Source organism: Metarhizium album (genome assembly GCF_000804445.1).
Source record: "Metarhizium album ARSEF 1941 chromosome Unknown scaffold_3, whole genome shotgun sequence".
Lineage (NCBI taxonomy): Eukaryota > Fungi > Ascomycota > Sordariomycetes > Hypocreales > Clavicipitaceae > Metarhizium > Metarhizium album.
Genome location: NW_024467577.1, coordinates 1,405,107 through 1,432,940, shown reverse-complemented (window position 1 = coordinate 1,432,940; position 27,834 = coordinate 1,405,107). Strand labels below are relative to the sequence as shown.

At 53.6% G+C, this 27,834-nt stretch overlaps 8 protein-coding genes across 8 annotated transcripts; 5 read left to right on the top strand and 3 right to left on the bottom strand.

Moving 5' to 3' along the window:
* Window positions 1–399: 399 nt before the first annotated feature.
* MAM_02191 (osmosensor protein) lies at window positions 400–1,425 on the bottom strand (the record flags this gene model as incomplete). Its single annotated transcript, XM_040820990.1, has 2 exons — window positions 400–1,221; window positions 1,330–1,425. The coding sequence occupies 2 exons, from the start codon at window positions 1,423–1,425 to the stop codon at window positions 400–402; spliced, it is 918 nt and encodes a 305-aa protein (XP_040681333.1).
* A 1,023-nt stretch (window positions 1,426–2,448) lies between these two features.
* MAM_02190 (uncharacterized protein) lies at window positions 2,449–3,224 on the top strand (the record flags this gene model as incomplete). Its single annotated transcript, XM_040820989.1, has 2 exons — window positions 2,449–2,808; window positions 2,865–3,224. 2 exons carry the CDS (start codon window positions 2,449–2,451, stop codon window positions 3,222–3,224), a joined length of 720 nt encoding a protein of 239 aa, XP_040681332.1.
* Window positions 3,225–7,216: 3,992 nt separating this feature from the next.
* Window positions 7,217–7,912, bottom strand: MAM_02189 (uncharacterized protein; the record flags this gene model as incomplete). The annotated part of the gene is made up of 2 exons (XM_040820988.1): window positions 7,217–7,620; window positions 7,681–7,912. 2 exons carry the CDS (start codon window positions 7,910–7,912, stop codon window positions 7,217–7,219), a joined length of 636 nt encoding a protein of 211 aa, XP_040681331.1.
* An 828-nt stretch (window positions 7,913–8,740) lies between these two features.
* On the top strand, window positions 8,741–10,207 carry MAM_02188 (Amino acid transporter, transmembrane; the record flags this gene model as incomplete). Its single annotated transcript, XM_040820987.1, has 3 exons — window positions 8,741–9,268; window positions 9,324–9,483; window positions 9,537–10,207. The coding sequence occupies 3 exons, from the start codon at window positions 8,741–8,743 to the stop codon at window positions 10,205–10,207; spliced, it is 1,359 nt and encodes a 452-aa protein (XP_040681330.1).
* Window positions 10,208–10,764: 557 nt separating this feature from the next.
* On the bottom strand, window positions 10,765–11,173 carry MAM_02187 (ribosomal protein S16; the record flags this gene model as incomplete). Its single annotated transcript, XM_040820986.1, has 2 exons — window positions 10,765–11,032; window positions 11,097–11,173. The coding sequence occupies 2 exons, from the start codon at window positions 11,171–11,173 to the stop codon at window positions 10,765–10,767; spliced, it is 345 nt and encodes a 114-aa protein (XP_040681329.1).
* A 367-nt stretch (window positions 11,174–11,540) lies between these two features.
* On the top strand, window positions 11,541–12,867 carry MAM_02186 (meiotically up-regulated protein 182; the record flags this gene model as incomplete). The annotated part of the gene is made up of 6 exons (XM_040820985.1): window positions 11,541–11,552; window positions 11,655–11,763; window positions 11,846–12,036; window positions 12,327–12,423; window positions 12,479–12,707; window positions 12,762–12,867. The coding sequence occupies 6 exons, from the start codon at window positions 11,541–11,543 to the stop codon at window positions 12,865–12,867; spliced, it is 744 nt and encodes a 247-aa protein (XP_040681328.1).
* A 7,059-nt stretch (window positions 12,868–19,926) lies between these two features.
* On the top strand, window positions 19,927–20,702 carry MAM_02185 (uncharacterized protein; the record flags this gene model as incomplete). The annotated part of the gene is made up of 2 exons (XM_040820984.1): window positions 19,927–20,286; window positions 20,343–20,702. 2 exons carry the CDS (start codon window positions 19,927–19,929, stop codon window positions 20,700–20,702), a joined length of 720 nt encoding a protein of 239 aa, XP_040681327.1.
* Window positions 20,703–23,444: 2,742 nt separating this feature from the next.
* On the top strand, window positions 23,445–25,079 carry MAM_02184 (amino-acid permease inda1; the record flags this gene model as incomplete). The annotated part of the gene is made up of 1 exon (XM_040820983.1): window positions 23,445–25,079. One exon carries the CDS (start codon window positions 23,445–23,447, stop codon window positions 25,077–25,079), a length of 1,635 nt encoding a protein of 544 aa, XP_040681326.1.
* Between the last annotated feature and the right edge of the window lie 2,755 nt (window positions 25,080–27,834).

Here is a 27,834-nt window from a genome sequence, read left to right as displayed (position 1 = left end):
GTGGCACGATCATTCTTGCCAATACCAATGCGGGATCGTCGTCCCAATGTACTCCATCCGATACATGTCCCGGAAACCCATAGTTTTGCGAATGGGGTAATAAAACATCAATTGCAGAGACCACAGAAAAAAAAGGGGGGGAAGAAAAGAAAACCCCAATAGTACAGCTACACTGCAGCCATGTCTTTGAGGCATTGCGTCAAAAAAACAGAGAGCCAGGGAGTCGAGGAAGGCCGATGATGACTGGCGGTGAAGTGAATGGGGAGGAAGCTGGGCGTGACGATATAATACGTGGTGTGATTCGTCCAAAGTCATATCTTTTTCTCCAACAAACTCTCCGTGCGAAAATATGTTATATATGTGCGTGCTTCGTTGTTGTGTCTTTTCCTCGTCGTTAGCTCATAATAGAATGAGGTAGTTGCTCGGAGCGATTCCAATTTCGTTGGTGCCTCGTCTTCGGGCCTGCCACCACCGTCCACTGACGTCGGATACATCCAGGATTTCATGCTTGCTGAACGAAATCTCATTTGCGTCTGAAGGATTGGCCTCGTAGCTGTAGATGGCCTTGGCCTGATATGGGTAGTCAATGGGAGGCAGAACCTCTTCATCGTTGGACTTGTTGTTTGACGGCAGCGTGTTGTTGCCGTATGTTGGCATTGTCGGTGCGGTTGGGGCCTGGGACGCACCGCCGACGGGCGAGGGGTTCTCGAAACCACTAAGCTGGGCAGATGTATACATCTGGGGCGGCTGAACAGAGTTGGAGGTCTCTGGACGGCCGGTACCATAACCGTTCACCGCCTGGTTGTGCATCGCGCCGGAATCCTTGGTCAGCGCGAATGAATCCAAAAACGCCCGCGGTGTTGAAGAAGGCGTCGAGCCGAAGTAGAAGATCCAAACAATTACGACCATGGACAGGAGTATGAAGCCAGCAGCCGCTGCCTCTCTGGCCCCATTCTTGGAATAGACCAGGGAATTGACTCCAGATGTCACCAAAACCATACCCCCAGCCAGATAACCAGTAACGGCAACATGGTATGTTTGGATAGCATCGCTGGCGACAACCACTACAACACCAATGACAAGGAACAGACTGTAGACGACAGCCCACCAAGCAAACGGAGGGAAGTTACCGTCGGGGTTGTCCTTCTCAGGCAGTCCTTTATTTTTGTTGGCCTGGACTTGCGCAATGATGCACGATATGAACGTAATGAACCATGCGAGCTATTGACGCTTTGTTAGTGAGAGTCCATGCCATTACGGCGCTCTGTTGTTGAGCGACATTGACGAGACACGCCGAGGTTAAATTCATGGGAATCAGGGTCGACCAACAAGAGAGATGGAAATGGTAGCCAGCGCAAAAGGATCACCGAGAATATTGCCCAGCGACATTCGCTTTCTGCCGCCATATGGTCGCGAGTGTTCCATTTTCACTAGTGACGGAGAGTACTGCGAAGCGTAACCTGGCATAGGGAACGAAACAGCGATTCGGATCGCAGGACACGGCGGTGTTGGGTCGTGGGAGGGCAGGCGAAGTCAGTCGTGTCAACAAGTCGATACGGGAGCTCGTCTGGCAGAAATGAGTGCTCGAGCACGAGGTATCGGCGGGCGAGGGGATTGAGTGGGCGACTGGGCGACTGGGCGAGGGACGCGAGGCACAAGGGGAAAGACAAAGGCCAAGGACAAAGTGGCCAAGGAGGACCGGACCGGCACAGCCGCAAGGAGAAACGAAACAGATGAAGCAAGTCGTGGGTTTAAAAAAAAAAAGAGTGACGGAGCAAGAGGCTCTAAAAAATGGTCAAAATTTGTCAATTCGGTAGTCGTTCAAGCGAAAATGGACGAGAGCGGCAATTGACCGACCGGGCGACGGGCTGGATGGAGAGGAAAGATCGTTGAGCTGGAGAATGAGTCGGGGACCGTTTGGCCTTCGATGAGCAAGCGTGCGTGTGCGTCCGCCTCGTGTGAGCGCGCCAGGTGCGGCGGGAGGCGGTACGTGGCTTTCCGTGGAGCCCGTGTGGTTGGGTTATGGTGTGTCAGTCGGGGTTCCGAGCTGGTCTTTTGGGCTGCCAGCCTCGAGATGCTCCTTGCAAAGGAGGTCACAATTCGAGCGACTGCGTCCTGCGTCCGGGTTACTTGCGACTTGGTGACCCGTTGTCGCTCAAGTGGACTCGAGTGCAGCTCGTGTTGGATTGACAAGGCCCTAATTCGCGCCACGGGAGGACGGTGGAGTTGGTTGGTCGTGGATTGCAGGGATACGCTTTGATGTGAAGAGGCGAGGTCGTAAATTACCGTCCGAGTCAATGGGGAGATGACGCTCGGCTTCGGCGAGACGTTCGTCTACCTCAATCTCCTGTACTACGTGAGGTAAGAATCCCCTTCCCACAGCGGTAGCGGTCGACGGGGCTCCCAACTTGCCGCCGCCGCCCCTGCTTACGCCTTGTCAGCACCCTCATGCTTCACCGCGAGTACTTCCCCTTCCTGCCGACCCCGGAGTCGGAGCCACGGGGTCCAGTCGACCAGCCCATGCTGGGGGCGCCCGCCCCCGAGGGCTGGTGGGACGACAGCTCCCGACTCCTCTTCGGCGCGGCAGAGCACATCGCCGCCATTCTACACGAGGCCTCCGAGTGTGGCGTGCATCTCATGACGCCCTTTGCCGGGTTCTGCGCATTCTCAGCCGGCTACCTCAACCTCTACGTGGCGAAATACCCCCGAATGAACCTGGGCCGCAGCCCGCGAGCAAGCGACTGTCTCAAAATGTGTCTCGACTACCTGGAAAAGTTTCGACTTGTCTGGAAAATCGCCGACGGATGGGTAAGCCGCCCGCAAGCATGACACGACCGTGGCCACCGTTGCGCTAACATTGAGAGGGCGGCACGCGCAAGATCAAAACGATACACCATGCATCCGTGCTCTACGAGCGAGCAACCGAGGACCGGACACGATACCAGGGGCGCACACGAGCAGACTTTGATACTCTACACCAGTCTGTCCACGAGTTCCGTGTCGTGGATAGATCCGACGCGCATACTCGGGAGATTCGGGGCGCGGAGCGGCCCTCGGCGCAGGCGACTTGGCCGGTTCAAGGGCACGAGCACGAGCACGAGCACGAGCACGAGCTCGACACTAATACCTTGTTGAACCAGCTTTTCGCGGAAGTCAGCAATAACCTCGACGAGCAGGGGGCCTGGTCTCAATGGTGGCCGGCGATTGATCAGGTGGATCTTTAATGAGCTGCGTAATTACATCCGGGGTTTTTTTTTTCGTTGAAGCTTCCAATGAATGAGTGACGACCTTTGATTTTTTTGATTTTTTTTTTAAAAAGGGCTGTAATATCTGGTTTTCTATACATGTCCTATTTTTATTTCCCGGTCTAGAAAAACAGTCAACAGATAATGCACCTCTTCATATGGCTCCCCTCCCGTCACCGCCAACAAATGCATACCTGTCGCGTCAACCATTCGCCGTTTCTCCTTCCAATCACGCCTTTGCAAAGACCTTTCTCGAGTTCATCAGGCGAACAGCAAGCATAAAGAGCATGCCGACAAAAGGCGCCACAACCACGCCAAGAGGACGTTTTTTGAAGCAGCTAAAAAGGCACGTAAATGGCGTCTGGATTCTGTACTAGATCTACTAGAAATTTGGGACGAGAAGGGTGTACATTATAGGCGAAGAGGTTAATAGCGTTATTAGGTTGAAAATTGGCCCGCCTTGGTGTCCGGCCCGCCTTGCTGTCGAGCACCACCTTTGGTGGTGAGGGCTTTTGCTAGCCGAACCACATAAAGTGGGGCGGGCACGATTACCAAGTCAAGCCGAAGCTGGATGGGCGAGTTTTTCAAGTAGGGCTGCAGACGCAGCGAGAAAAAGCGAGAGGGATGCAGTGGTGACACAATTGTTAAAGGGCTGGGATGACCCCAAGGACTCAATGGCATGCGGAACAGAAGCCGGAACACAAGGCCATGTACGGAGTACTCGGTATGTATGGTGTGCTGGCTCAGGAACTTCAGACGCCAAACTAACGGTTGGATAAGCTAGGCTGCTTTGTTGCCGTGGCAGGGCAGGCCTCGATGAAGGACGAGTCGAGGAACGTCGAGGCACGTCGGGGGGGGAGGATATTTGAGTGGCTGTGCAGACGACTAGCTCTCATGGTGTTCCAGATTACCCGAGAACGGCGCTTGATCGAAAAAGAGAGACAATGGTTGACAACCAGAGACCTGGATGGCGCGCGAAGTGAGAGACCGGATAGCCAACCAACCTAGCAACCGTACGAGGACGAGGAAAATTCTTTAGCAAGGTTGCTGCCGATGGACGGATGGTGTGGCGTGGTGTTGTGGTTTGTTGGTGGCGATTGGGCGGTGGAATCCCGTGTCGCTCGTGCGTACAGTCAACATTGAAGCTGCGGAAGGTGCAGTGCAAACATTGAGCCAGGCACAACTAATAAATTTGCAGGCACGGAGAGATTCTCGGTTGTTCCTTCCCCTCCCTTCCTGTTGTCATCTGCCAGGCGCCTTCTCACCACGGGTCCCTCATAACGACCACGATGCAATACTTCACGAGAGATCGAAAACGGCGCAGCAAACAACCCCCGTCACATCATCTTCGATACACGGGTGACGAGCGCGGCGTTTACGATTCTTCGGACCGCTCCATGTCCGTGTCGCGCCTACAGGAATGGAGGGCGAGCGAGTACGAACAACGGATTGTCCTCGGCACTGTCCATTGTGACCTGGGCGCCGTCACAGAATGCCCTACGCCTCTTGCTGGAATGTTCGAGCAAGGGGAATGAGTTGCGGTGTCTTTGCCTGTGCTAGCAACTAACCAGATGCAGGCGAGGCCAGAAAAAGAGTCGCGCTCCCCGAAACGCGCCAGCGCAGTCTGGGCTAAGCCGTTGTCAACGCCTTGGGGCGCTCCTTTTCGCGCGCGCACAGAAAAGATAAGAACGACTTGTGAGCGTGCTACAGCGCCTCATCTTGTGCAGACTAATAAGCGGCTAATAAATGAGACGTGGTCCAAGGCACACCAAATCCACAGAGAATCGCCCAAGCACAATGCGTGGATGGCGCCACTTTTTCGCTGATTTCCACTCCGCCCTAGATTATTGCGTGCCACGTACGTACATCGCCAATGCTCGACAAAGTTTAGATGCCGCCGGCCTAAGCGACTGGACGCAAATAACGAAGCTCATTATAGGCTCCCCGCCCTCCGTTGAAGCCATGATCCCTGCTCATGGGCGCAGGACAAGCATGCTACACAAGCGTTTCAGCAGTGAAATCGTGGGTCTCGCATTTGCGTCTGCTCCGTGCTCATTGCGTCTCGGGCAGAACTTGGTTTTTTCCAAATTAACTGCGGTTCCCTCTACTCATTGATCCACACCAACGTTCCCATCATGTAAGGCTAGTCTAGTCGGCTGCCGTCATGACAAACACTGGATGGTTTGGTCTCGGTAATGAAAATACTAACTGCCAGAGGTGAAAGATAGAAAGCGCCGCATTAGCAAGTACGTTCATTATACGCTCTTGCGGGCGAATCCAACTGGGAAGCCAAACTATTCTTTGTGCTCTCGACTCTTCGGGGCGATGATTCAGCATTAAAGTGGCTGGGTGAGCGAGGTATGTTGCCTCCACGTCTGTAGTCGCCTTGGAAACCCGGTCAGGAGCTAGGTCAGGTACGAGTATCGAGTGGAAAAGACTCGGAAACAATCGGCCCTCTGCCCAGAAAAGTTATCTACATGATTGAAAGAACGATTGCGAAGGTCTTTCGGAGTTCCGCTTTGGCCTGAGCTCATGTGTATGATCCACTCTCTTTGGTTGAAACGAGGCTCTTTCAAAGTCTGTTCCCCAGTGGGTTCGAGAGTTTGTGTCTTGAGACAGTGCTTGGGCGCCGCTTTAACCCTCGCCGTCCTTCCGTGCTTGCTCTCCGGCTAGCACAGAAGTCTTCCTGTGTCAAGAACATGTTGCTGAAGAACATACTATTGCTTCCCGTTGGTAAGCTCGGGCTTTGAGCGACCGTCAGGTTAGATGAACATTGTTTCAAGTGCGAAAATAATATTCGACCAAGTTGACTTGACTTTTTCGCTTAGGCCGAGGTATTGATTCCGTAATGACTTGGGCAACATTCATGCCATCGCAGAATGACACGGGCTGGCTCCTTTTGTACGAAGAAACATGGGCTTCCCGTAGCCCAGTTCAGCGCTTGCGTGCTACAAAGCGCCGGTCCCAGATGGCAAGTCCGGGCAACATGATAACTTCGAGTTCCGTTTTGCAGCTCACAAAAGGAAACAATCTATGCGTTACGTCACAGCGTGGCCGTGAAATATAGCCGTGTGCTCAATGGGAGGCCAACAATAGTCCGGGCTTCAGACTGTAGCCCAAGGTCTGTCATATCCTTGAAGAACCTCAGTCATGGCTGCTCGTCTTTTTTCTTCTTCCAGCCCCAGGCTCCAATCATACGAACATCTGGTATTGGAATCTAAGCCTTTGTGTCTGAGCTTGGCAATTGCTCACACTTGATAGCGCCACCGATCAATCACACCTGGGGCCTCAGTTTTGGATGTGTTACAAAAGCTATCCGTGACATGTTTCTAAGTCTGAGCCAGAATTGAAGTCCAACCCTTCTGTGTGTGTGTTGCTGGTGCCGCTCTGGACCTGAAACGCTGACATGTTTAGTGCCGGACTGGGATGTGAAGCCGACGCCTACAGTAGGATTCAAAAATGTTACTATTGTAGGAGTCTATAATCTTTGATACAGTTCTTGATGATGAAGGTGCTCGAGTATCGGATGAGTGTGGTTGTGAATTCACAGCTAGGAAATACTGCTCTGGTTCGTGTGACTTGTGGAGCGATACGGACTGTATGAAACGCCCGTTACAGCAAACACTTGCAGCAGGTCAAATGGTTGTTGGCCGATGGGAACCAGATGCCAATTCGGCATTCCAAGGCTCCAACATGAATCAGTCCGCCTGATCTGGTTGCTAGCTATGTACTGTCATAGATTCGTAACGACTGAAGCAAGGATATGTCGTCGACAAAAGCCTCTCCTCAGAAATACAGGGTATCATGAATGCTTTCAAGGTCTCCTTCAAGGTCTCCTCGTAGTTTTGACAAGCAAATTGCCGAAAATAATCCTGATGAGCTACCGCGCAGCTGTCCAGCAGCTAGGAGTCATGGTGCAGTTCATATGCCTGCCTGCACCGACTAAGACTGTTTATATTGGTGGTCTTGAGTTATATTTGCCTCGCGTCCTCAGCAGCCCGCTCTTTCTGCCGAACCTGCTTCTCCACTCGTTCTACGCGTGTTTCGACGTCGGCAAGTGATTGCGAATTGACCAGCACCCAGTTCTCATACCAAGCTCGCATGACCATCTCGCTTCTCCGCCGCAAATCAGCCATTTCCGCCGATTGTGCAATCCGGGTTGCTTCCATGGCTTTCATTCTGTCCGTCAGGGCAACGAGGGATGAACTCTCCGACGGATCGGGTATGGGGCTGTCTTTGATGGATGCGAGGGAGGATAATGTCGAGAAATAGGCAGACGCCTGCGATAGTACGATTGATTGAATCGCGTCGCTTGGGAGTTGAGACGGCGGTACGGAGGCGTCCGGGGCGTGGAAGAAATCTGGATTGGACTTGTCTGAGCTCGTGTGAGTCGGGTCTAGAGCATAGTCGCGGTTGCTTTCAGTGCAGCACTAACAAATCTTGAGGAGTTCGCCGTAGACGCGGAAATGGGAGACCACCATGGAAAACCGTCTTTCCATATCCTTCAACTTCTGGGCCGCAGAGTCTTCTTGGTATATGGGAGGGACGGCTGCCGCATGGCCATAGAGGAGATGCTCGATGCGGAGAAGACGCGACTCGAGGAGATCAATTGTAGCGAGGGTTGTCCGATCAAGGGTGTTGTCCATGTCAGTAGGAGGTATTGCCATTGTTGGGAGGAGGACAAGACTGCGTCTGCCAAGTCGTCAAGAGGCAAACAGTGAATCTATAATGCGGCCTGGTTACAAGTTGCAATGGCCACGACTGATTGGCTGTCAGCAAGCGCCCCACTCAGGCTATCAACTAGGTAGGTAGTCAAGCTTGTCTCATGCGTGACCCACACAGACGTCCATGGCCAACGGTGTCTTCGTCCATCCGTCCATCTGCAACTCTTCAACAAACGTTGCTGCCGGTCGATTCTTTACGAACCCCCATTGTTCTTGGCACCTGCCTGTCCACGAATTTCGGACTTTTCGCTCGCTACGACGCCCGCACACACTGCTCTACGCACTCACCACGGCGGCCGGGACGGTGCTGGGAGGAGGGCAAAGAACAGACTGGCTCGCGGGTCATCACCCGACAGCGGGAGAATCCGACTTCGACGGCGACGACGAGAAAACGCACACAGCACCTGGTGCTGCGTGGTGTTGACATATTTGCAGCCTGCTATGACCAACTATTCAACCATTTCGGATGGTAATTCTGCCGCATCGCGTAGCGACATGCCCAGGTGCGAACCCATACATGGTCCTTACTTGCGCTACACAACATGGCAGAATACTGACCGGCGCCTTTCGTTGTAGGACAAGGCGACGTGGCGGCAAAGATGGCGGTCACGGCGGGCATGCTTCGACGATCAGCAGCATCGTCAATCTACTGAATACGAGTCCGCATCCCCTTCCCAGTTCCTGTATTGGTGTCACAACTAATAGTTGCCTTTTGTAGTTGTCGGTGCGGGTACGCTGGCGATGCCATCCGTCTTGTCTCATATGGGAATTATGCTTGGTGTTTTACTAGTGATATGGTCTGGATTGACCGCTGCTTTTGGTCTTTACCTCCAGTCGAAATGCGCTCGTTATTTGGAACGTGGTACCGCTTCTTTCTTCGCCCTGTCGCAAATCACTTATTCGCAAGCTTCCGTCGTATTCGACGCTGCCATCGCTATCAAGTGCTTTGGCGTAGGTGTATCATACATGATTATCATTGGAGACTTGATGCCTGGAGTGATGCTGGGCTTCAGCAGGCGTGCCGACCACATACCTTATCTCGTCGACCGTCATTTCTGGATCACGGCTTTCATGCTTCTGGTTATTCCTCTCAGTTTTCTTCGAAGACTTGATTCGCTCAAGTACACTAGTCTTGTTGCCTTGGTTTCGATTGGGTACCTCATTGTTTTGGTTATATACCACTTTGCTGTTGATCCTCATGCAGACCCTGGCAATATTCGAGTCGTCAAATGGGCCGGTGCTGTGGAAACACTGAGTGCTTTGCCAATTGTTGTCTTTGCCTATACCTGTCATCAAAATGTAAGTCGAGTCTCGCAAAATCTGCTGGCTGTGTGCGTTGCTAATCAGATGTAAGATGTTTTCTATTGTAAATGAAATCAAGGACAACACCCCGTCGAGCGTGACCCGGGTAATTGTTTCGAGTATCGGCTCAGCCGCCAGCATCTACATTGTAGTCGCCATTACTGGATACATCACATTCGGTAATGATATTGTCGGCAACATCGTTTTAATGTGTAAGCGCCCTTCCACTGGTCTTGGCATGGTAGCCTCTTCTAATCCCTCTCAGACCCCACTGGCGTCGCGTCGACTATTGGCAAGACCGCGATTGTCATTTTGGTTTTATTTTCCATCCCCCTTCAAGTTCACCCTTGCCGTGCCTCGTTAGATGCGGTTCTGAAATGGCGACCAAGCCGCTCACAGTTGAGCAATGGCCGCACATCATCATCTGCCTCAACCGCAGCTACGGTACTTCGGGGCGACCATAGCACCATTCCCATGTCCGACACGCGCTTTGCGCTCCTCACTACCCTTATTTTAACGCTAGCATACTTCACCGCCCTGTCAGTCAGCAGTCTGGATCGCGTGCTTGCCTTCGTAGGAAGCACGGGCTCGACGTCCATTAGTTTTATCCTACCAGGCCTCTTCTATTACAGGATAAGCCACCCTGAAAGCTCCCATCACCAGCGACTCATGAAAGAAGACGACGATATGGAAGACTCGGCACCATCAGATATTGAAGATTCTGCGCCCCTGGTAGAAAGCGGCGCCAGGGCTCTGGGCGACATGTCACAACCATCAAACAGAAGCCCATGGCGCTGGAGAAGAAAATGGCGATGGGACTTGGAGCATCTCGACCACGGCTTGGTTAGGAAACTCGCCCTTGCCTTGTCCGTTTACGGCGTGGTGGTCATGGTCGTGTGCTTGTTCATGAACATTTTTTTTGCAGCGTCTCATTAGGGTTGAATGTTGAAATATGGGTGCTTGATGAACAGTGCTTATAAAACCATACATGCGAAAAAGACTGCGCGCGGGTCGGGAGAATCCAAAAATAGACATTTTCTTTGGTTGATGGGCGGACATGTTTCGTCTTAACCGGCACAAGTTTTAAGCAGCTGGCACATTAATTGTCTTTCTTTTTGGATCAAAGAGTAATGGGTACATGTTTGAGCTATTCAAAAGCGTATCAGTACCATTAGCATAAGGCGGGCGAGATCATCACCTCTTTCCACTACTCTGGCCATGCATCTTAGTCTTCTGTAGTAAATCAACAGCTTCATTCGCCGTCTTTCGGTAACAGCGTGCTTTAATGCTTTTGCTTGTGGTGGCGATGTTTGGCGGTGTGATGTGCATGTTTCCATCTGATCCTGTTGCTTGCCTTTAAAACAAATGGTATTCAGAACCCAAGCCAACGCCTTCAAAGCTCAACGCGCCGTGTATTGGTACAATGCGTTCACCACGCGATCAACAAGTAGTACATTGAGTTCCTTCCGTTCCCGACCCGCAACTTCATCTTCTTATCGAATTTTGACCTTTGTCGCTTCGACCGTGCCATTTCTCTCGCTGGGCTTGGGTCCGAATGCCTTCTTCGGCAGGATTCCAATCATGGACAGCAGTCGCCATGCTGTGTCGGTTGGCTGGGCGCCGACGCCTATCCAGTATCTGGCACGCTGTGTATCGAGTTTGATGTCTTTGTGGAGCTTCCCGGAATTGTCGTAGGGATCTGGCTTAGGAACAGGGTCGTAGGTGCCGAGAACCTCGAGGGGGCGAGAGTTTCGTGCCGTGCTGCGTGTTTGCCCGTTAGCAATCGTCGCATTGGTGGTTGGCCCAAGAAGCCGCAGGTGCGTACCGTGCATGGGCCACGACGATGTTGTAGAATGGGGAGTTCCGGCGCCCGAATCGGGCGAGACGGATCTTGACCACCATGGTGGACTTGGCGTCGTGAAGCCGTGGAAACGGACTCGGGGGATTGAGAATCCGCCAGGTAGAAAGCCATCAGAGATTCCGGTCACGAAGAGGCTCTGGGAGGAATTTTGACCGGAGTCTGGTTTTGCCGCGCCGACCAATCAGCGGTGGTCGGCGGTGGCGCCTGGGAAGCGGATTGAATGCGGTCAACCTCCCACCTTCCCTTCCTTGTGATGTCAGTGGCCTCGCCCCACATAACCTGACAGCTTCCATGACGGTGAATACGGCGGAGTATATAGCCGTTCTCACCTCTGCAGGGATTTTCACTCTACGCGGCACGGCTCTTGGATAGCCTGCCTTGAACCCTCAGGATATTCTATCATCCGACATGGCTCTCAAGGTAGCTAAGCTCCTGCTCCGGGCGCTCTAGCCCCGGCTCGTTTGGAGTGCCGTCTGCTTGGCTTCGAGGGCAGAGACGATGCTAATTCTACATGTTGCGCAGACTCTCGGAGCTAAAGCGGCTGCAGCCCTGGACCAGGAGTTAATGAGCACCTGTGCCTTTTCTATTGACCAGCTGATGGAGCTTGCTGGCTTGTCCGTTTCCCAGGCTGGTGAGCCGTTAACCAACATTCCATGGCTATATCGGGGTCCCTAACCTTGCCCGAGTTTATCGAGTTCACCCACTGAGCAAAGGTCGCCGAGTTCTCGTCGCCTGTGGTCCTGGAAACAATGGTATGCCGCCCCAGCTCTTGTTACCGTCGATTATTTGGGATTCTGACAACCGTCAAGGAGGAGATGGGCTCGTGGCAGCTCGACATCTTTTCTACTATGGATACCAACCTACCGTCTTCTATCCGAAACGGAGCAAGAACGAGCTGTATCAGGTGAGCGGCCTTGGGGAGTTGGGCATCAGGTCGAAATAAGTTTTTTGAGATGTCGTATAGCTGCACAATCACTCGTCCCCGACTGCATGCGTTCAACCCTTTTGAATTGCGTTACTCTTTTCTATGCCGCCCATTCCTTATCCGACTTCCACAGCGTTGTCGAGCAGCGGGTTTGAGGTCCAGTGCAACACCAGATTCTCTCTGGCCCTGTCTTGTCTAGCACAACGGTCGAGAGGGGGCATGCTGGGTAACCACGGCGATAATAATACTGACGTTCTCCATTTTCGTAGCGCCTAGCTAAACAGCTTGAAGACCTCGACGTCCCTTTCGTCGAAGACTTCCAATCAGCAGTGGGTTTGACGGATCATATTGTGGATGCGATTTTTGGTTCGTACTCGCCACTGTGTGTTGCCATGGCGATATGCTGACAACTCCACGGCAGGATTCAGCTTCTCTGGTGACGTTCGCGAGCCGTTTCCAAAGGTCATTCAAACGCTAGAAGAAACAAAAGTTCCAGTGACTTCAGTTGACACTCCATCATCATGGGACGTCGAATGTGGTCCTCCAAAGTCTGGATTAGGTAGTGCTTTCATGCCTGCCACACTCGTCAGTCTGACGGCCCCGAAACCCTTGGTCAAATTCTTCAAGGGACGCCACTTCGTTGGTGGCCGGTACGTACAGGCGTGATTTCGACTCGGGTTTGACAAGTGGACTCACACGTCCAGAAGCTTCGTTTCGCCGTCCATTGCCAAGAAGTACGGTTTCGAGGTGCCAGAATATTTTGGTGTGGATCAGATTGTCGAGGTGCCCACAACCAGTGAGAAGCTTTGAGTACCAAGTAAGAAGCGTCCATAGTCGTACACAATCGCTAACGATGAAATGCCCTTGATTTCCTTGCGGCAATGCCTTGATTTTCTGACGTAGGCTGTCCTTTTTTCCTCTTTCACATATTCGTCATGCATGGTCGTTACATGACTCTGCAACCACCGCGGAGACTATTGGGGCAGACGGGGCTTGGGCATTGGCCGTTGCGCATCTCCTCTCGAACGGTGATGAGGCCGTTGGGGCAAGACAGTAACGGCGGGTGGAACGAATGGCAAAACGCAACATAGAAAAGATATTCTTTCCCGCAAACTGGGCACTCAGCCGAATGCTCCTTGCACATTTATCGTGGCTGAAGATTGCCTTGACCACCTATCGCAGCGCAGCGTGTAGTAAGTGATGAGGGATCATGTACAAGGCAGGTTTTGAATATTGTTGACATGGAGTCGAAAATGTTCGAGGCGAAGAGAGGAAGAATAATTCCAATCCGCGAAGGTGTTGTCCAACTCGGTCCGGGAGAAGCGAGTATCGAAGGGACAAGCTGTCAGGGCCCCGTTGATATAGGCGGAGGCATGGAGCAGGCAGGGCAAACAGCCTTCGGAACGGAACAGAAACACCAAACGGTTGCCACCGTCGGAGGCTAGGCCGAAGTTGCATGGGCTGACGAATGGGCACGGGGGACTTTGGCTCAACCGGTCATCAACCTCGACTCTACGGGTATACGGCGGTCCTGCGACGTTTCAGTCAGTGACCTTGCCACCGCGACGACGAACAAAGACTTGGGACAGAGTCTCGCAAAAGCCCCGCGGGGACAAGAGAGCGAGAGCGAGAACTCGCGCAGCAGCACCCGCACTCGCACTCGCACTCGCACTCGACGTCTGATGCAGGACGAATGGGCACGCAGGTGAAGGATCGGAGCAAAAGCTCCATCTCCCTTGTGATAGGCTGAACGGGCCGAGCAGCGCTTACTGAAGGGCTGCAAGGTCCGCTTTCCAGAACACCAAGGTCGTTCCATCGCCTCTATGGACAGATACGTCGGCCGAGGGGGGAGGCGGCGAAAGGGATAAAAAAAAATTGTCCGAAAGGGAGACCTGGGTCAACCGTTTCTGATCAACAACGGGGACCAATTGGGGTCCAAGGGGCGCGGGAGCCAAGATGGTGGCCAAGTGATCGCCAGACCTGTTGAGCCACGCCCTGATCGGCAGCAAAGTACGGACTACTGCAAGTCTTTTGCCACGATCTGTGGCTGGTTACGCGGCATGGCAACCGGCTAGGCGCAGCTCGGGAAGGGAATTCCGCATAGTCAGAACTCGGCGACTCGAAAGCTTATCGACACTGGCGAAGTTCTTGAAAGCACCATGCCCCAAAAGACAGTGCTGATACAGCAGCCAGCTGAGAAGAGCGCAAGATAATCCTCAAGGCGCTAGACTCCCGCCTCGGCCGTAACTAACTAAGGGCATTGGCCCTAGAGGCACGGATGGCCGTGGCGCCCCAAGTCCCTGAAAGGAGGGCCCAAAACCAAGCTTGACAACTGATCCGTGCGGGATGCTACAACGACCAACTAGTACTACGGAGTGCCTGCTAATGAGTTGTACTGAAAGAGACCAGGGTTGCCGTTAAGTTGTGTTTCGCTTCTCAGTGCTATCAGCACGTTCGTGTTGACGTTCGTGGAACTAGCACTGCCGAACATGACATTCCGGGATCAACCATGCTTTTCCAAAAAAGAAAAACCAACCTAAACTAAACCAAGCTGGGTCACGTGGTGGCACGATCTATTGTTACCTGCCGAATAGCCCAAAAGGACGCACCTTTAAGGCATGAACGAATTGGCTCGGCAAGTGAAACACGACAAATCAAGACAGTCGGCATCGGCTATGCGGCGGTATTTGGAATGCGGCCATATCGAACCGACGTGTCGTGAAGAACCTTTTCAGTTTCGCGGATGGGACGGCGAATCTGCGCAGCCTGGCAATTGACTAGTATTTCGTTCCCCCCCTGCCTTGCAGGACTAGCTGGGGATCGTAGGGACCAAACACGCGGTGGAACGTTTTGAAGAGTCGAGTATAAGCAGCCTGACTAGCAGCAAAGTCCCGACGACGCCCGCTTGTGCGCTTAGTAGACGGAAGCGATTATGAACGCTACAGCCTACTCCTGCCTTGCTTGGCCACTTAGCCACCAACACGCCATCCCTTGGAATCATGACCGAAGGAGTCGTTGCGGCCCAGACGCCAAGACGGCCGTCAAGCAAGTGTGGCTGGCACTATCGGTTCAAAGTCTGGCCTCGAGCCGGCGCAAAGTTGCGAGTCATCGGGAGTTGAACTTTATAAAGCTGGACGATTCCCCCCTCCATCAAGATCCACCACCGTCTGCCGGGGAACCACGAAGCCAGGGTCAGCCCACAAGGCGGGACGGAACTGTTGGCTCGGGAGAAAAAGCACTGGGTTCGGGGGCAAGACCTTGCGGCTCCAAGTTGCCACGAGCGTACATTGAAACGGCGCTCCCAGAAAGGACAACAAACAACATCGCCACCGTCGGACCGCTTACCCCAACTCTTGCATTGTGATTCGTCAAGAATTCCGTTGCAGTGCCCTCGTTATCGACGTCTTTCCCCGGAAACCTTTCTCTCCCAATATTCCTGGAAGTTTTGTCTTGGTCTACCGCCTACGCCTCGTTTACATTGGACATGAGGTTGTCGAACAGCTAGCCCAAAGGACGCAATGGATATCTATCCCACGACAGCATGATGCGCGGCTGAAATCAGTCATCACGATAACAGGCAAGTAGTTGAGATTCAACTCTGGCACGACATTGACATTCTTTCACTTTGGATGAGGATATGTCCTCGGCCCGAAACGCCTTTCCGACTGGCAATAAGCTCCGTCAGAGTACACGCAACTACTATCCCTCCTCCGTCTTCACGACCTGGTCAAGTGCACAATGCAATCTTGCTACAATGGGGGCACGCTCGGTACCCATCACTGCTCCTTTGGTGCTCGGGAGCAGACATTGTGTATTCAAGCAGGGCCAATGACTTCTGCAGGACCCCAGAACGGGCTCACGAGCACGGCAGCTCCACAGCCCAACTCTTCGTTGGGAGAGGGGCAAAGTTTGCCGGAAGATGTGCTGTTCACCGACAAGTTACACCGTGGACTGCAGTAGTTGGCAGTTGAGTTGAGCCGCTGGGTACGCGAATAGAGCTACACAAACAGGAATTATACACAAGCGTTGGTGGTTGTAGCTCTGAGCCAGATCCGCGTCCGACCTGCAGACCCAGTACGCGGTTCAAGCGTCGTCTCCTTGGCGCACTGTAGAGTATACTCATGTATATTCCATTGCCGGACCTTGATTCAGCACCAGCTCACGCCCTCGAGCCCGGTCGCCTCGCCCTGAAACACGCTCACCTCGGTGCGTCATTGACAGTACCCGGTGTCAGATGGTTGCTCGTCACGAGGACCATGTTTTCTCGGCAAAGCAGCGCGGCACACGCTTGCCCTTGGCGACGTTGTAATCCTTCCACGCGTGGATGTATGAACAGGGCTCGGCGCAGTCACGACTCTATACGGGGATAGCATCACGCAGTGCCCAAGATGCTGGATGGATTTGACGCCAGGACCTGACCTCGAGGTCTACATACACACAATGAGGCAGCTAGGCCTTGATGCCTTGGTTGGTGCCTTTGGGCCTCCAAGAACCTTCCTGTGGCCTGTAGGCTGTGAGACGCCGGCCTCAGACTCAGCCTCGATGGATGACCGGATAACGAGCGTCCTTTTTACTTGCGTGTTACACGAGGTCGGGAAGCGCACACCTGCTTCTTCATAAACCCGTGTCCCGGAGTGGCTGGATTGCCCACGAAAAGTGTGCTTGGCCCCGGTTCTGCATCCACGCAGGCTACAGACATTGCGCCCTGTCGTAGGAATTTGGCAAACTCCTCCACGGGAGCATCGCGTCTACTCACCGGAGCGCCGTTCGTTCAAAGCCAACCTGCCAAGTGAGTCATTGAGCCGCGTTCAGACGTGGACCACCAAGGGAAACTCCAATACGCGAATAGGCCGGCAACAAAGGCTGCTGCACCTACCGACCAGCCCGTTCCGTCCCGGGCCTTTTGAATTGAAGCCGTCACATGCGGTCCAGGCGGCGCGTCTGTCCGAGTCGGTCAGCCTCAAGTATGTACGTACACAAGGCGGCTTGGGAGCCGCGCCATGCGACAAGGCATACGGAGTACTCCGTACATGCTGGCTTAGGACGGCGCTCGGACTGTGCCCGTGGAAGGCACTGGGATGCTGGGAATAGCATGTTGTTTCGGCGGGAGGGCTGCAGTTTTACTGTCCACTGAAACACGCTTTAGCATTGTGTGTTTTCACGTACCGCGTTCTACGCAGGACGGAGCGTGTGTCGCCAGTCTCGGCATTCTTGGAGATTCAACGAAATGCCAAACACCATAGAAAGTCCATGTATCACTGACCGGTGATTATATGCCTCCCGGCGAGGAGTTTGCCGTTCCAGATTGCAGTGGTGAAGCATGGCCGTTTCGTGTCGTCTGATGGCCGCGGTGAAGGCGGGCTACCCGAGATTTGAACCGACATGGCAGGGCGTTTGCTTTACTTGTCGTTGCATTTGAGTAATGTGATTGTGTTTTAGATTGCAAGAGTGCAACGGGGGCGGTCAAGGGTTGCGCATGTCCGGAAGCATATTGACGCCTTTATTATCGAGCCGCTTCGACTGGACAGGTACTGGTCATGGAACGCAACATGCTCGAATGAAAAGGGAACGCTGGGAATCGTCGAATGTACGAGCGCTGTTGGTGGAGGAAGCAATTCATGGCAATGCTGTGTGCGTCATGGTATTGAACTCGGTTGCCCCTGTCTGGTAATCTGCTGGTAGTATCATGTAGTATCATGGAGAGGATCCGGACCAAACCCTTCTCAGCGCTTGTCGAGAATCTGTTAGGATATCGGACCAGCCATGGAAAGGTAGCGAGGTTGATTATGAGAGCGAGGTAATGACTACTTTGAATCACCGGGGGTGATGATTCCGACACTACAAATGTCGTTGCTTCTCTGAGAAGAGACGTGAGATGCTAACGTGACGGACGGCCAGTCGCGGGGCGCGGGGGTTACCTTGTCGACAGTGTCCAGAGTCGACGATGACGACGCCGCTTCCCAGTCTGTTGTCCATCATGATATGGTGGGGGGTTTGTTCTCACGTCAGACAAATGCCGAGAAATGCGGCTAGTCGGCGCGAGGGCCGCGCCCGTGACGTATTTGCATTACCAAGCCCGCATGGTTGCTGGATATCGGCCATCACCGGCATGTTGAACCGACTTCTTGGTGGTCTGTGGTCTCGACGATAAAGAAATTGGAGCATGGCCCGCAGATGTGAGGATTTCAAGGGACATACGCGGCCGATTCCGGCGGCGAGGACCTCAAAAGGACAACTGTTGAGTGAGGCTCTGTACGTACGTCGGGTGAGTGGGCTCATGGACATGTGCCCACACATGACACGCGGGTCCCAACATGGCAAAGATATCTTATCTTGGTGGCCTTGGCGAAACTCGAAGTCATGTCTGGCACACGTACGTCTCGCGTCTTTATAGGTTGTCAACGCCCACGACCATGATTCGGACGCATGACTGACCCTTACTAATGAGGCGCTGGCCCACGAAGCCGGCATAAAATGAGATGGTCCTTTTGAGCGCGACGTAATGCGGGTTGTTCGGGAGTCATCGCTCTTCTCTTTTCTCAACCAACCAAACCTCAGCGGCTGATAAGGATTAGGGTTGGAACGAGTAGAATCTTGGCGAGCGGCTACGACGCGATGAGCAGCCTTGATTTTGTACTCATTTGTTTTCAATGGCAATGTCTTGCTGCCTTTGATTGCATCCAAGACCCTTCACGGATGGCAACAAGGCCTCCGGGGTCGGCCCCTGGTTGACAAGATGCATGAATTCTCGGGCCAGACACAATTCCAGACTCAGACTGAGAGGTGAGTTAGTGCGTTGCGACCGACGTTTCGACGATAAGCACCTACTAATGCAGGCATAGCGCTCTTCATGTATGTTTTGTGAGGGATTCCAGATTTTCGTGGACCTCAGTCAGGGCTTAGTAGCAGGTAATATACGTTAGTGGCCCGCGCTAACTTCTAAGCTTGGCTGGCTGGTTCCGGCTTGCTGAGCTCAACTACGAACCAACTGCCGTCTGAGCCAGTCTTTGTGATCGACAACTCGTGTTGTATTGCCCAGCAAGGTGATGTATGCATGCAACGTCGTGCAAAGGCCCACCGAACTTTAAAACACGCGAGTTCTTGGCCGTCGAGGCGTAATGGTAAAGCAGCAGTCGCGGTGGGGAGACACGGACCACGACGTTGATCGAGGTGAGGCTAATGTAAATAAGCTGCCGATGAGGCAACTGGTAATTCCAAATTTAACTGGACTATGCCTCCTGTGTGCGTGACTAGCAACTTGAAAATCCAACGTCGAGCTTGAGCATCATTGCCCATGGCCAGTCGGAGATTTGCCAGGCAGGGCGAGCTGATCTCGTCTCCAATCCGGAGTCGCGCCATTGATAAGCTGAGAAGGTGGCTGCAGACCCGCGGGGAAACCCCAGAGGGAGATGGAGGGCGGATAACTCCGTACTACATACATCCCTTTGAGATAGTAGTACACACGGTACATGTGCACCGCCATGTGTTGGGAGCGATATTACGTACGGCAGAGTGCTCCATGCTCGGCACATGGTCACTCTGGGGCCACTCTGAAAGCCAGGGCGTCCAGTGAACCCAAGCAATGCCACGCAAAATTCAAGGTCAAACCTCAATCTGGAGTATGGGGTCGCGTGGAGGCGGGTTTGCTGGGGTCAACAGGGACACTGTCCCAGCTGGCGTTCCGTCTGACGACTTGAGTCGGCAGCCACCAGCAGTGTGGAGTCGAATCTTGAGGTGAGATTTTCATGTCGGCCAGGGTGGGTGTGGCTCTTACTACGTGAGGTAAGAATCCCCTTCCCACAGCGGTAGCGGTCGACGGGGCTCCCAACTTGCCGCCGCCGCCCCTGCTTACGCCTTGTCAGCACCCTCATGCTTCACCGCGAGTACTTCCCCTTCCTGCCGACCCCGGAGTCGGAGCCACGGGGTCCAGTCGACCAGCCCATGCTGGGGGCGCCCGCCCCCGAGGGCTGGTGGGACGACAGCTCCCGACTCCTCTTCGGCGCGGCAGAGCACATCGCCGCCATTCTACACGAGGCCTCCGAGTGTGGCGTGCATCTCATGACGCCCTTTGCCGGGTTCTGCGCATTCTCAGCCGGCTACCTCAACCTCTACGTGGCGAAATACCCCCGAATGAACCTGGGCCGCAGCCCGCGAGCAAGCGACTGTCTCAAAATGTGTCTCGACTACCTGGAAAAGTTTCGACTTGTCTGGAAAATCGCCGACGGATGGGTAAGCCGCCCGCAAGCATGACACGACCGTGGCCACCGTTGCGCTAACATTGAGAGGGCGGCACGCGCAAGATCAAAACGATACACCATGCATCCGTGCTCTACGAGCGAGCAACCGAGGACCGGACACGATACCAGGGGCGCACACGAGCAGACTTTGATACTCTACACCAGTCTGTCCACGAGTTCCGTGTCGTGGATAGATCCGACGCGCATACTCGGGAGATTCGGGGCGCGGAGCGGCCCTCGGCGCAGGCGACTTGGCCGGTTCAAGGGCACGAGCACGAGCACGAGCACGAGCACGAGCTCGACACTAATACCTTGTTGAACCAGCTTTTCGCGGAAGTCAGCAATAACCTCGACGAGCAGGGGGCCTGGTCTCAATGGTGGCCGGCGATTGATCAGGTGGATCTTTAATGAGCTGCGTAATTACATCCGGGGTTTTTTTTTTCGTTGAAGCTTCCAATGAATGAGTGACGACCTTTGATTTTTTTGATTTTTTTTTTAAAAAGGGCTGTAATATCTGGTTTTCTATACATGTCCTATTTTTATTTCCCGGTCTAGAAAAACAGTCAACAGATAATGCACCTCTTCATATGGCTCCCCTCCCGTCACCGCCAACAAATGCATACCTGTCGCGTCAACCATTCGCCGTTTCTCCTTCCAATCACGCCTTTGCAAAGACCTTTCTCGAGTTCATCAGGCGAACAGCAAGCATAAAGAGCATGCCGACAAAAGGCGCCACAACCACGCCAAGAGGACGTTTTTTGAAGCAGCTAAAAAGGCACGTAAATGGCGTCTGGATTCTGTACTAGATCTACTAGAAATTTGGGACGAGAAGGGTGTACATTATAGGCGAAGAGGTTAATAGCGTTATTAGGTTGAAAATTGGCCCGCCTTGGTGTCCGGCCCGCCTTGCTGTCGAGCACCACCTTTGGTGGTGAGGGCTTTTGCTAGCCGAACCACATAAAGTGGGGCGGGCACGATTAGTACTAGTAGTGTAGTTTAGTATTGTATATGCAACACACAATGCCCCCAACTGAAAATGCTACGTCGCTTGGTGCGATTCGGTCTCGGTGGGCCGACTCGTGTGGCCCCGAGACGCGCCAGAAATGCAGTGATACCTGTTCGCGACAATTAAGATGTGGGCGCGCAAGATCTGCAATTGCATCTCGGGAGCCATTGTCATGTATTGTAGGACGACGACGCCAAGAGGAAAGCGGCAAGGCATCAGACACTCAGCCTCCCAAGTAAGTGGCGTCTGTTGTGTGTTTCTGCCGTCCGCGTCAGCGCCGCAAAAGGGCTGAGATGAAGGGTCATCGGTATAGCCGTGATCCATGCGACTCAACACACGCTAGCACACGCTGGCAGTGGCGCCGGCACCAACCAGATAGATGCAAGTGGCGTTCCGGGGGAGCACGCTGCTTGTCGTGATTTTCCTCCTGAACAGTCCACGACGCCATCATAGCCACACGCTCCGCCAAACGGAAGACAGCGTTTGTTGCCCGACTGAAAATAGTTATATCGTGTGCCAGATAAGGGCCTGCTCGCTATCGTGCCCACAAATCCACAGATGCCACCCTTGAGATAAGCATCTCGGATCTCCGTTCGGTGGCAGATGTGATTCGGTTTTGCAACAGGCTGTGTCCATCTCGTTCGGGCAGACAAGAGGTTGTGGAGAAATTGAGATCAGCACAGAGCCTATGCATTCCAGCAATTTGTTCCATCCATCAGGCTCCGCAGCTCTCCACGGCCTGATTGGTAGTGCTGGCGGGACATTTGCCAGGATGCTTCTGCTGAACGACTCGTGTCGGCTGGTGCTCTTTTTGGGAAGCCGAGTGAAGTTCTAGAACCCGTCGGTACTATTCGAGAAGCGCCTCATCATTGTTGCAATTCCGCCTCTTTTGACTGTTTCTGGCCGTCTTTTGGTCGAGGCGGAAGCTCTCCACCTGAAAGCTGATTCGTCACCAAGGTCGCAGCTGGGGCAAAACGATCTGCGGGAGGCTGTCAACGTACCGGAATAAGCGTGTAAGATGTAAGCCGAATCGTCATATGGTGGCGATACTCCGCACTGTCCCTATGTCTCCGGCTATTTCACCACCCGTGACTCCATGTGTCTCGTCGATTCCTGGCTCACCCAGCGTAGCGCAGCCTCGACAACCCAAGTTGATGTCTTGTCGAAGGGTTTGGTTTACGTTATAATTTTGGTCGCGTTGTTCTGTGGCAACAGTGTCAGGGCTTCCTCAGTGCGGGTGCTGCGAGTGCGTCTCCACAGGATCACAAACCTGACCAACTGCAAGGCTGGCTACCCATGGGCAGGGTATCCCGCCTCATGCGACGGGGCATGCTGTATTGTTGTGTATTGTGTTTTGAGTTTGTGTCGTGTCGTGTCTGGGTTTCTTCTTGCAGAGTTGCAAGCCATTCAGCCTCTGGGGTGTTTGAAATTGTCAGCTGGTGCCGCCTTGGATGCCAGGCGTCAAGATAGAGAGGGCAGGCAGGGTAAGCAGGATAGCAGGATAGCAGGATAGCAGGGTAGCTGGGCAGGTACCAGGTGCCAGGTGCCAGGTGCCAGCTTCCGCAGGCGAGTCCCCAGACCTCCTTGGCACACGTGCGCTTGACTTTACGAACTTTCGTATCACTCACTCCTGCCGTCCTCAGGACTATTGGACCCTTGCTCGTTTGCTCTTTCCCAGCTTCCCTCCCTCTCTATAATTATCCCCTTCCCCTCCTCTCCGCCCATGATTCGGATCTGGGCTCCTCCATCGCCGGATCGACTTTCATCTCTAGAGCAAGCGAGCGTGTGTGTGCGTTCGTGAGTGAGTGAGTGCGTGAGTGTGCGCCTCTTTCTTTTAACCCAAACTCTATTTTATTTTTATAGTGACTGACGTTGATCTTGGCTCAGACTGCGTCATAGCGCCGCCGTTTAAAAAGCGATAGACTGCCATCCAGCGTCTCGTCGTGAGATACGTCGACGTTTGACACATTTGGCATTTGCCACGTCGCAAACTACAACGGCGCTGCCCAATTCGGATTGCATTACTTTCACACCGGACTCCAAAGGCAGCGCATACTGGTCACTGTCCGCGGGAGTCGACCAGAATCAGAGACTGTGAAACATCTGCGACCCTTGTCTGACACCATCGTTCACCACCCATCGCCATGGAGAAACTGGACGACAATGCGACCCACGATTCGGAGGTGGGTCCTATGAGTGAGAATGCCGAGTACAACTTGGCGGAGCAGCACGATCAGCTGGCTCGTGGCCTCAAGAGTCGTCATATTCAGTTTTTGGCCCTTGGTGGTGCCATTGGTACCGGTCTCTTCATCGGTTCCGGAGGTATCTTGTCTGCCACAGGTCCTGCACCGCTCTTCATGGCCTACAGCTCCATGATGATGATTGTCTGGGTCGTGATGAACTGCCTTGCCGAAATGGTCACATATCTGCCCATGCGCGGCATCACTGTACCCTACTTTGTGGATCGTTTTGTTGACCCCAGTCTTGGTTTCGCTGCTGGCTGGAATTACTGGTATGCCTATGCCATACTCATTGGTGCGGAAGCTACTGCTGCTGGTATCATCATTGACTATTGGGGCGCCAACGTCAACATCGCCGTGTGGATTACCATAGTCTTGGGGGTGATCCTGTTTCTCAATATTATTGCCGTCAGCTTTTTTGGTGAAGCCGAATTTTGGTTTGCCAGCATCAAGCTTATTACCATCATGGGTCTCATCATTCTTGGTATTGTCGTCTTCTTCGGCGGCGCTCCTAAATCGGATGGCGTGCTTGGATTCCACTATTGGAAAAGTCCAGGAGCCTTTGTTGAGTACAAGGCAACTGGCAGCACGGGCAGATTTCTTGGATACTGGCACGCCCTGGTCTCGGCCGGTTTCGCCTTTATCACGTCGCCCGAACTGATTGCCATTGCCGCTGGTGAAACTATTGCGCCTCGACGCAACATCCCCAAGGCAGCTCGTCGATTCATCTGGCGTCTGGCAGTCTTCTACGGCCTCGGTTCACTCATCATCGGCATCATAGTGCCGTCGGACGACCCAACACTCCTGGGTGCCAACAAACAAGGCAAATCAGATGCGAGCGCCTCACCTTTTGTCATTGGTATTCAGAACTTTGGCATCCCTACTCTGAACCACATTATCAATGCCGCTATCCTGACCTCGGCCTGGTCGGCTGGTAACTCCTTCCTCTACTCTGGCAGCCGTGTGCTCTACTCCATGTCGCTCAACGGCCAGGCACCCAAGTTGTTCCGCACGACCAACCGAAATGGCGTTCCTTGGGTTGCTGTTCTTGCCACCTGGTCCGTTGGTCTTCTGGCCTACCTCAACGTCTCCAACTCTGGCGCCGAAGTTTTCGCCTGGTTTACCAACATCTCCACCATTTCCGGTTTTATTGCCTGGATCATTGTTATGGTTACCTACCTGCGTTTCCGCCGCGCCATGATCTACAACAACCTCTTGCAAAGCCTACCCTACAGAACGGCGCTCCAGCCGTACGCTACCTATGCTGCACTGGCGGTTATCAGCATCCTCACAATTACCAACGGATTCCAAACCTTCATACCCTTCAAGGCCAAGGACTTTGTCGCCGCATACATTACATTGCCTATTTTCTTGATATTGTATGCTGGTCACAAAATCAAGTCCCGAACTTCTCTATATATCCCTGTGGACCAGATCGATGCCATCACGGGCAAGAAGGAGATGGATGAGTTGGAAGCCATTGACCAGCCGCGTGTGGCCAAGAACTGGCTGCAAAAGGCATGGTATTGGCTTGCATAGACGGAGAAGTAATGGAGAAGTTGTGTTGCAAATATGATTTGAGAATATCACGTTCGCTTTGTTTCTTATGGGATTTGCGGAGATGTTTGACATTTTGTCCAAATGATCAACGACCATCGATACCTAGGATAGTCTTGTTTGAATAGATGGCATTTGTGTCAAGTTGTCCTGACGCGCTCTCAACGCTGTGAGTTTTTGATTAGTTGTCACGCTTGGGAATCTGAGGTGACTCGACCCGGTTGACAAGAAGATTGGACTAGCTTAACTAGATGGCCGTCTACGCGTCTGCCATAGCTGTGTAGCAGCCACAGCCAATAGACGAGGCTCGATTTCAGCGTACACACATGCCCAAGGAATCACGAATCAAGGATTCAACACGTCTTAGCCGGATTCACGTATCGCGCCGGCACTCGGGGCCCACTCCCAGATGCATTGCTCATTCATGGAAATGGCCTTTTACGGAAGCGACTTGTTCACATAAAGGAAGAGCCCTACTACAGACAAGAGGAACACGCCCTTGTCCTACGACTCACGTGGTGCCACAGCTGCAGTGAGGGCTCCAAGGGCCTGAATCCTCGTGTGGACGCAACCTGGCGACGGTGGGAGCTGCGATGCGTGACTGAGGCTACCCTACGCGCCGGAGCATCTTTGCTGGCTCTTCTGCGTGAGGTCAGAGGCGCGCAATGACGGGAACACGCCAGGCGGGCAGCAGCTTGGGCCAAGGCCCAAGGCAATGAATCTTCAATCAGGCATGGATAAAGTGAAAGACGGGCCTTGGACGGCAAAGCCAATGGGGTGCTGGCGGCGTGTCAGATAAGTATGAGCGAGTACTGATTCACCTTGAGTACTTGAGTAGTACATGGGCCCATGGCTAGCCGCAGCGAAAACCAAGGCGTTTGGTTTGGACAGCGACAAGTTGCAGCCAGAGCAGGCGCGAACCGGGCCGCGTTGCTTGTCGTCGTCGTCTTGTACCGGGGGGATTCTCGTCAAGTTTGGGTCGAGAACAGTCTTGGATGACGCCCGACAAGTCGTTTTGGGCGGAAGGCCACCGCCACCTGTGAGGCGTGTAAGACACGTACGTATGCGGGAATGAAGAGGCAGTGCACCATGATGTTGACGATGTGGTGGAGCGATGGATACGCGGGCGAGGAGTCACCGACCCGAGTCGCGGAGTCGAGGTGGTTCGCTCCCCCGGAGTCTGGAGGATTCGTTGGTGAGATACGGAGCACCGTCGACCCTTGGCAGGACGTGGCATCTCATTTCAAGGACGTGTGTGTTTCTGTATGATATGTGCGCAGAGCGGCTCGTATGGCCCCGATGGAACAGTGATTACCTCGTAGAGCCTGAGCGACAGCGAAACGTGCCGTGCGGACTCGTGGTTTGGTTTGGGAATTGGCACAAGTGCGGCAGCCCGAGACTGGTCTGCAGCTGGCCCTGCCGGCTTCACTGTTTGAAGAAGATGGTGATTTAAAAGACCTGTGGGCGACCGGAAATGAAGGCATATTCAGGGGGGCGGATGGGAGCCGAGAATTGCTTTTTCTTTTTTTCTTTCTTTTTTTCTTTTTTGCTCAGCCGGCCGCTGACTGTCATTGGGCAAGATTGGCAGGTGCCACGGGCCATGTGGCCACGGGAGACCGGCAGCGAGACTTTTTCCTGGGTGTTTTCTGTTGGAATCCCCTGAGGGCTTTCGTCGCATCAACCCCTTGGTTGGCTTTGGGCTCTTTTCTTCCTGATGGCACAAAGGGAGGGGAGGGGAGGGGAGACGGCCAAACTATCTATCAGCCGGTCCCGAAAGTGGCTGCACTCCTTTGTGGTTTGGACAGCTGGACAGACAGCTGGACAGTCGGACCAGAAACCACGGCTCATCAGTGCTCGGGACATGTCATTCCAGCGGACTGCTACTCCGTGGTAACTACAGAATAGTCCCTGGAACCATTGAGAGGCGCAAAACCGAAAGGGGCAAAGTGCCAGGAACGCGAGTTTGTCCGTTTGGGGGAAATGACAGGTGGGGCGCAGAAAATTTGACCCAACCAATGTAAGAGCACGAGACGATCCAAATTTTAAATTCCACGAGGTGCAAATGCAACTTCGTCGGTACGGAATGGGTCGAAGCAAAGGCACGCAGAGAATGTGTGCCATGGCGTCCTCGGAGTACGGAGCACCTGTTTGCCCATTTCCACCGAGGGGCATAAACACGCGCGGCTGTCGCTCTTCCTCGCATCGCAGCAGATGCACGTTTTCCGTGTCAACAAGGCGAAAGCCAATCAGGGGCTTACTCCTTGAAGCAGAGGGCGGACGCCAATTGACCACGCGCGAATTCTAGTCTGTGCGTCTGGGCGTTTGGCAAGGGGCGCGACCAAGACAAAGAATAGCGGGGGAGAGACATAACAACGACTCTGTCGTCTGCCAACCGTGTCTTGTTACCAGTTGGCACAACTCAATTCCACCAGCGTGGCCTGGGCGGGCACGTCTCAGAATTGCTATGTAGCGCGTCGCGCGGCGCGAGCAGAACGGCAGAGATGGGCCGGTGCGGATGGCGGACAGCATCGTACCGGCAACGCGAAGTCGTTGTTTGCCGCCAACGTGTGGAACGAGATCCCCGTAACTGAACTTGGCAGAGTACCGAGTAATTAAACGGCAATCAATCGAGTTACTATTTTCCTTTTCGTACAAAGTACGGAGTAGGATTCGCGAGTTTTCCGAAAGCGGCTCAGAGGAGGAGCTACACGCTTGGCAGGGACGACAAAGGGGAGGG